This window comes from Scomber scombrus, chromosome 12 (genome assembly GCF_963691925.1).
Source record: "Scomber scombrus chromosome 12, fScoSco1.1, whole genome shotgun sequence".
In the NCBI taxonomy this organism is placed as follows: Eukaryota; Metazoa; Chordata; class Actinopteri; order Scombriformes; family Scombridae; genus Scomber; species Scomber scombrus.
In genome coordinates this window covers 24,176,585-24,183,720 of record NC_084981.1, presented here as the reverse complement: position 1 = coordinate 24,183,720, position 7,136 = coordinate 24,176,585, and the positions used below count along the sequence as shown (strand labels likewise).

At 37.0% G+C, this 7,136-nt stretch overlaps 1 protein-coding gene across 1 annotated transcript; it reads right to left on the bottom strand.

Annotated features, from left to right (window-relative positions):
- Positions 1-2,553: 2,553 nt before the first annotated feature.
- On the bottom strand, positions 2,554-5,545 carry ciao2b (cytosolic iron-sulfur assembly component 2B). Its single transcript, XM_062430349.1, has 5 exons — positions 5,315-5,545; positions 3,564-3,643; positions 3,321-3,446; positions 3,189-3,234; positions 2,554-3,064 (listed from the first exon to the last, which is right to left on the bottom strand). The coding sequence occupies exons 1-5, from the start codon at positions 5,439-5,441 to the stop codon at positions 2,964-2,966; spliced, it is 480 nt and encodes a 159-aa protein (XP_062286333.1). The 5' UTR covers positions 5,442-5,545; the 3' UTR covers positions 2,554-2,963.
- Positions 5,546-7,136: the final 1,591 nt, after the last annotated feature.

Here is a 7,136-nt window from a genome sequence, read left to right as displayed (position 1 = left end):
GGGACTTTGGAACTCAAAAGACTATAATGTTAAAACATATCTACTTGATTTGACTCATTTGAAACGTTGAAGCTTCATATTAGCTTCAGATTAAGATTTAAATACATTTTTGCACAGAAGGCAGCTGGATGTTGGTCCCTATCTCTCACATTGTAAGTGCTATAATGAAGGGATCTTCCAATGGTCAGTATGAACAGAAGGAATAATTACAGCAAGAAAAACCTGTTTCAATGTTTACTTGGCTTCTGACTGTTGTTTTAAGACAGGACTTGAATAATTGTGAACCTATCCCTATAATGTACTGACACCACAGGCCATCAAGTTAATTAAATTACACCATGAATAATACACACATCTCTGACACTGGACACATTGATATGCATTGTGTTTGACATTTGCTCCACAGAGCAAATAAAGAGTATAAAATACATACAGTAACAGTCAGCAGTAATAAATAATCATAAAAGCCATTCTAATACTCTAGCATGCCACTGTCATCATCTAACCCTGAAAACTTTTATCAAATTAGGGTTTAGTTGTTTATGGAAATCTACCTGGCTAATATTTCCAATAACAAACACACCATCTGCAATCTCATTAAATATGAAAGCAGCTGTAGAAGATTGTTTTCTTGGCTAAACTACATAGCTGTAAATCTAAATGTTCTTATATATTATTTAGAAACACAGTCAGCTATTCCTGGCCTCCTTAAAACGGTTCAATTGGGGGCCTTGAGATAATCCTCCATGACCCCTGTTCTGTCTTGAATCATGACCACCCCTGCTGTGGTTTTCTGCTATTCTAAACTACAGATTACTGTAGGTATATAATACACATAGATGCATTTTATAAATAGCTCTGCTGGCTTCCTGAGCTGCTTCTTGTAGCTCACAGTACTTCCTCTGGTGACTTGTTTGGTTGACTAAACTCTGCGTATGCACGGCTCTGGATTTGGCTAATGCAGCTGTGCAGCTGGGTCTTTATCCGGGGTTTTAGGAGTGACGCAATGTTTCCAGATGTGGAACAAGAGGGGAAAAATTTATATTGGTCTGGCCTAAGGAACAACAATTAGGCCCCCAAACAAATATGTCTGTAATGTTATTGTATAGGCTTGACAGTGTGTGTGTGTGTGTGTGTGTGTGTGTGTGTGTGTGTGTGTGTGTGTGTGTGTGTGTGTGTGTGTGTGTGTGTGTGTGTGTGTGTGTGGCACTTATTGGTGAGTTAATGTATTGTATGTTAAGTATGTTTTATAATCCCTTCTGGTGTCACCAAAACTCTAAAAAGACCTATTTTCATTATTTGGTCGGTTTTATATATTTAATAGAAGCTATTATAGATATTTACTGTAGAAAGAACTTGAAATAGGGCTAAAGAATGTCTTTGATGTCCAGAATCATTAAGTTTGCGGTATTTGTGATGAGTGGCATCAAATAACTAACTCAGTGTCAGGACTGTTAACAGAGGGTTTACATAATCATCACACAGTGGAAGTTACACACTAAAGTATGTGTTCATTGGGATATTTCCCTACATCGTTAAAAACTGCATTGGATTACATGCATTTTGCAGACATTTCTGTGCAAAGCGACTTATATTAAATGCATTTAACCCCCCAAACAAGAGCTGGATGACAACTTATTTTTATTATCATGATAGTTTTTCTGTTATTTCTACAGTAGTGGTTTCCTACAATTGGGCTTCTGCAAGTCAACCATCTCAGTAAATAATGTGAAAAAAGGTGATCTTTGTGAGAGTTGGCATCATACATTATGGCCTACACCACTTAGAAACTACCTGACATGTTGTTTAGTTACCGTATGAAAGATTTGTGGCAGTATTAGTTTCCTCATTGAGGCGTGAGTGGGTGGACAGGCATGTTGGATGCATCTGAGCTGTAGTTTGTTCTGCCAGATAGCCTCCTAAAATCTGAGGGACAGAAACTTCAAAATATCTCCGCCTAGCTGGATCTGCAGGTACAGGACAAGAGCACCTCCTGCTGGTTTTACATGGTTATATGGACTCAACTGTGTGGACACTTCACTACAGTTAATCTTACTTTTGCAAAAAATTTTTCTTGTGCACAAATAATTCGTTTTCATTAGGTTGAAATGTTTTTGTTAAAAAAGGCAGCAGTGACTTGATTTAAATGTCTGACTTTTCATGGTTCATCATTTAAACTTAGTGCTAAAATTCAGTATTGTACACGTACTGAAAAGTAGTTGTAGTGTGTTAATAGTTAATAGTGTGTTGAAAAGAGAAAAAACTAAGTTTCTCGAAGTTCCTTTAAAAAACAGCTCAGGCCTTGCGTGCATTTATGTATATTTAAATACTAGACTTACATGTCTAATGCTGTGTCCAACAGACTGGTTAATTGTCAGTCATAAACTAGTACAAAGCACACACTGTCATCAATCATCACAAGATGCCTTCAGGAGACAGACATAATAGGAGATATATGTTTGTAATTCATGTAAAGATGAAGTTCTAATGAAGTATTTTGTATCCCTGAAAAAAATAAAATAAAATGTACAACATAGAAAAACTACTCACAAATATCTGCATCATTTTATTTTTATTACTGAAATGCATACTTTTAATAAAATCTAAGAAGCATTAATATTATACACACGTGGGGATTGTTGCTGCAGATTTTCAGGAGATGTTGAGGACAAATTATTATTCTAATTATGATTCAATCCTTTTGTAACAATACAAATTATTATCCACAGATAGAAGAATGAATTTCTCTGCTTTGTCCAAACTGGTCTGAATCATATTTAGTTTATTCTCTTGGAATTGGGATTCCCTCTATACATTCCTCCAAGAAACACAGTAAACACAGTGATCTTGACTCTCTTTGTGCTGCATCTGTGTCTACCAGCTGCAGCTATTCACACCTGAATCAGTGATTGTTGGTCAGACAGATACATCTCAGGTGCCAAATATCAAATAGTCAAAGATGCTCAGATGCTCCTGGACGTCAGGCACTGGTTGACCACCTCCAGTAGCGAGGAGTTCTCCAAAGCTGCTGCAACTCTCTCTTTGTCTGCCAGCTGTTTGTTCACTGCACACACAACGCAATGAAAAGAACGTATGAAGAAAGTCACAAACCATGTAAATAAAACAAATGAAACCAAACAGGAGATATGTGCAGTAAATATTACACTATATGGAAAATATCATCCTACCTGCTTCTTCTGAGGCGTGAGTCCCTGGAGTGATGTGGACGTCAATCTGAGAAGAAACACATACTGTATTTAGACGAGACGTCCAATAAGTTGTTCATATCAATTAATGATAAACCAAAGGAGATGACATACTTTGAACCTGTCGGGCAGGGAGCGAAGCAGCTTGACTTTGATTGACAGGCCAATGAGAGTTGCCATGCTGCAGTGGGGGATCGTGGGTGTGAACTCGATACCCACACTGCTTTCTGCATCGTTCACCTGAGCAACACAGAAACAGAAAGAAGGGGATTAGATAAATAATAGGTCATTAAAAAATTAATTTACTGTTAAAATTTGACTTAAGAAAAACATAAAGACACAAAATTACAGACTTACTTTAACTCGTATTTGCTCCACGACATTGAGTTCCTCCAGAGACAGAGGGTGTTCTGGGTCATTGATGGATCTGATCAGATGTAACTTTAGTTAAAGAATTCAAGACAATGATATGAAACAACACTGGATCTGCCTCCAGCTGCACTGTAATATGGTCACAATATTATTCAATCAACAAATGTAACAGCAGTTTTAACAGACAGAATTTGAGCTGAGATTATAGTGTCATTAATCAGATGTGAATACTATTTGAGACACTATTCATTTTACTTCACTTTTATTCATTATTAAAAATGCAATTTTATATTTACTGTAAATTATTCAAAAGCACATAATAAATGTCACAGGTGAATTAAGCTGAATTATTTTTTTTTTCTCCAACATGATTTATTGTAAGTGGCAGCTGTATTTTTAGAACTGATCCTGACACACTTTGCATATTTGTTAAACCCAAACCTGCTTTCCAGCACTCACATCTGAACAATAGAGTTAAACATCCTGTTAGACGTTCATTGTGGGAGGAAAATGTCAGCATAAAACAACGGTAAGACAAGTTATTATGCAACTGAATGAAAGCTTATCATGCAGATAATAACAAATAACCAAAACTTTTTTCAATGTCTTTAAGCAAACAGGCTTTTAGAGGAAAATACTATGATATAAAACCAAAATATGTTGCTAGGTGTTAGATTTGATGATGGGCCATTTCCTATTATTATTATTATATTCATTATCAATTCATCTGTGAGTTATTTCTCAAAGAACTGATCAATCATACATTTTCTGAAATGTCAGGAAATTGTGACAAATGGCCTTCATAACTTCTTCACGAGAGAATATTAGTAATTTATTAGTTCATTAATAGAAAAGTAATTGCCATTTTAGGCTTTGGGAAACAGTTGGCTGACATTGTATTGATCAACCCACTAGGGCTGCAACAAATATACTAATTATATTCATTACAGATGAATCAGATTAATTGGTTAGTCTATTATCAAGAAGACTACAGAGTTTTATATTTGTGAAACCTTTATTGTATTTGTAGAAAATGAAAAAAGGGCGATTTCACTGCTTTTTTCCCCATCCAGTCCAAATCAAACCTTTTCAGTTTTCACAAAGAGAATAAAGGTTCCACAAATATGAGACTCTGGAGCCTCCTTGTTAATCTAGTCCAGATTTTATAATATAGAGATTTTTAATCTGGACCTGGTTTAACGTGGTCTGGATGGAGAAATATGAGTGAGAACTCCCTTTTTATTCTGGTTTCATAAGCAAAATAAAGGTGCCATAAATCTGAAACAGCATTAAAGCTTTTCATATGATGTCTAACACTCTTTCATCAATATAAATGGTGAAAAAACAGAGAATCAGCTGCTTAATATAATTTATTTTTAATGTACCCATTCAATTTCCTCTTAACTGCGCATCAGAAACTAACTTCAGCGTCGACATCATCTCTCCTATTATTTAATATTTATATATTTTTTTGTTAGTTTATTTTTGTTTTTTGAAGTAATCTCTAATTGTATCTGAAAAGTGCAATGTGAATAAAGTTATTATTATAATCTGTAACTATGTAGCTTTTTAGAGTTAAGTAACATTCATGATGCAACAGCGTGCATGCAACATAACTACATATGACTGCTGTCACCAATATAACATGATAGACAAGTTAGTGAGCACAATTACATAGTAAAACCATTGTAAATAAGATAGGAACTACATGTTAGTTTATTTTTAAAACAGGATATCAAATATTTCCCTGTCGTCGATGGGGTCTTGCACGTCTTCATCCTCGTCTGCAGCGGTCAGCAGCCTTTCCCCGGACCGCTGGAAGATCACAGGGTTAGCGTTCTCCAGACGGGTTCCTCCTGACATTTACACGCTGTTTTTAGTCCAAGTTAAACTGTGAATATCTGTCTCTGAAATCTGGTGCTAATGCTAAACTCGCACTGCACTGCGCAACCTGCCTGCATAAAACAAACACTTCCGAGAACAACGGAAAGCGAGAGAGTCCAAGAAGAAGAGGAAGAGTCTTAAAGGGACAGTACACCCAAAAGATTCCACGTCTAAAAACTGTAGCTTTACACAACTTTAATTATTTTGTGAGCTTGTCTGTAGTTACTTTTGCTACAGGTTCAAATGGTTTTATTTTAACAGCTTTAATGTACTTTAGATAGTTCTGTCATTAATATAGTCTTTCCCTCAGGGTTCATTAACTATCTTAGGGTCTTCTCTGTAGAAATCTGTCATTGTTTTTTCTGAACCATTATTAGGGCCCGAGCACTGACAAGTCAGTAAGGGACCTATTGCTTTTGACAAGATTCTTATTATTAGAACCTTTTCAGTGCCAAGATGACTCTACAGCGCCCCCTAGAACATTAAAAGTTGAAGCCCCGCCTTCTACATACACGTACATGAATGAAATTTAGGATTCATATATATCATGACGCACAAAAAAGCCTCTTGGACCCATACCCTAAGTCCAACAGGAAGTCGGCCATGTTGGATCACAGGTGCATTTTTTCCGCCATTATCCCCATTTTCAGGCCTCGTACTTAAAAAAACTCTTCCTACAGTTTTTACTCCAGAGACTTCAGATTGGAACTGTATCATCCTCAGACCTTGATGATGTAAACTTGATAACAGATTTTGCCTACGTTATACCAGGTGGGCGTGGCAGTCGTTTGTTTGTATAAACAAACAACTCCTTATAACTCCTCCATACATTGTCGGATGTTTATACATGCAGTGCGTGAAATGTCACACTTGGTGACGCCGTTTCAATTTCAACATCATTGGGGGTGGGTGTGGCAAGGGGTCTCCATCGCGCCCCCTAACAGCAGGTCATGTGACCACAAACTTTGTCTGATCTTAGTGAAATTTACAGGACTCATAGCACTCATGGGTAAACCCCCAAATTATTTTTATTTATTCAAAATTTTAACTCTAACAGGAAGTGAGTTATTGTGCATTTCCTGCGTCAATTTTCCGTTTTTCCCACATAGTTTAGACGACTTTCCCGTCTTCACAGAATCACCAAATTGCCCACATAGGTTTACACTCAGGAGCACTTTAATTTGAGACCATAACTGCCCCTGGGCGTGGCACAACAGCTCAATAGCGCCCCCTAATGCCTTTATCCATTTTGTACATTTTACCAAACTCCTACACTCACCAAATTGTACACATACTTCAACAGTCACACAGATTGACTACTGACAAAGTTTGGGATTTTTAAGTGAGAATATGACTCCACAGCGCCCCCTGGAAGATTTCAAAGTTTAAGCCCTGCCTTCTACATTGACATAGAAAAATGAAATCGACAACGCCTATGTATTATGTCCAGACGCACAAAAAAGCCTCTTGGACCCATACCATACCAAGTCCAACAGGAAGTCGGCCATCCAGGCAAAAATGCTCAATATTGATGATTTTTTGGCCCTTCACCCACATTCCTTTGTGTTGAGAAGTCACCCAGACTCATTTGTGGTCTTAGTTTGCCATCTAGTGGAGACATTAACCGCATCACACAATGTTCAATTAAAGGCACAGGAGCAAAGACATCTACAT

Bases quoted from the DNA above. Each gene is read 5' to 3' on its own strand.
- ciao2b (XM_062430349.1), bottom strand. From the start codon at position 5,441: ATGTCAGGAGGAACCCGTCTGGAGAACGCTAACCCTGTGATCTTCCAG. The intron at 3,644-5,314 runs ATATCCTGTTTT...AACTAAAGTTAC, and splicing joins CGACGACAGGGAAATATTTG to ATCTGATCAGATCCATCAAT. The intron at 3,065-3,188 runs GTAGGATGATAT...TTGTGTGTGCAG, and splicing joins TCACGCCTCAGAAGAAGCAG to TGAACAAACAGCTGGCAGAC.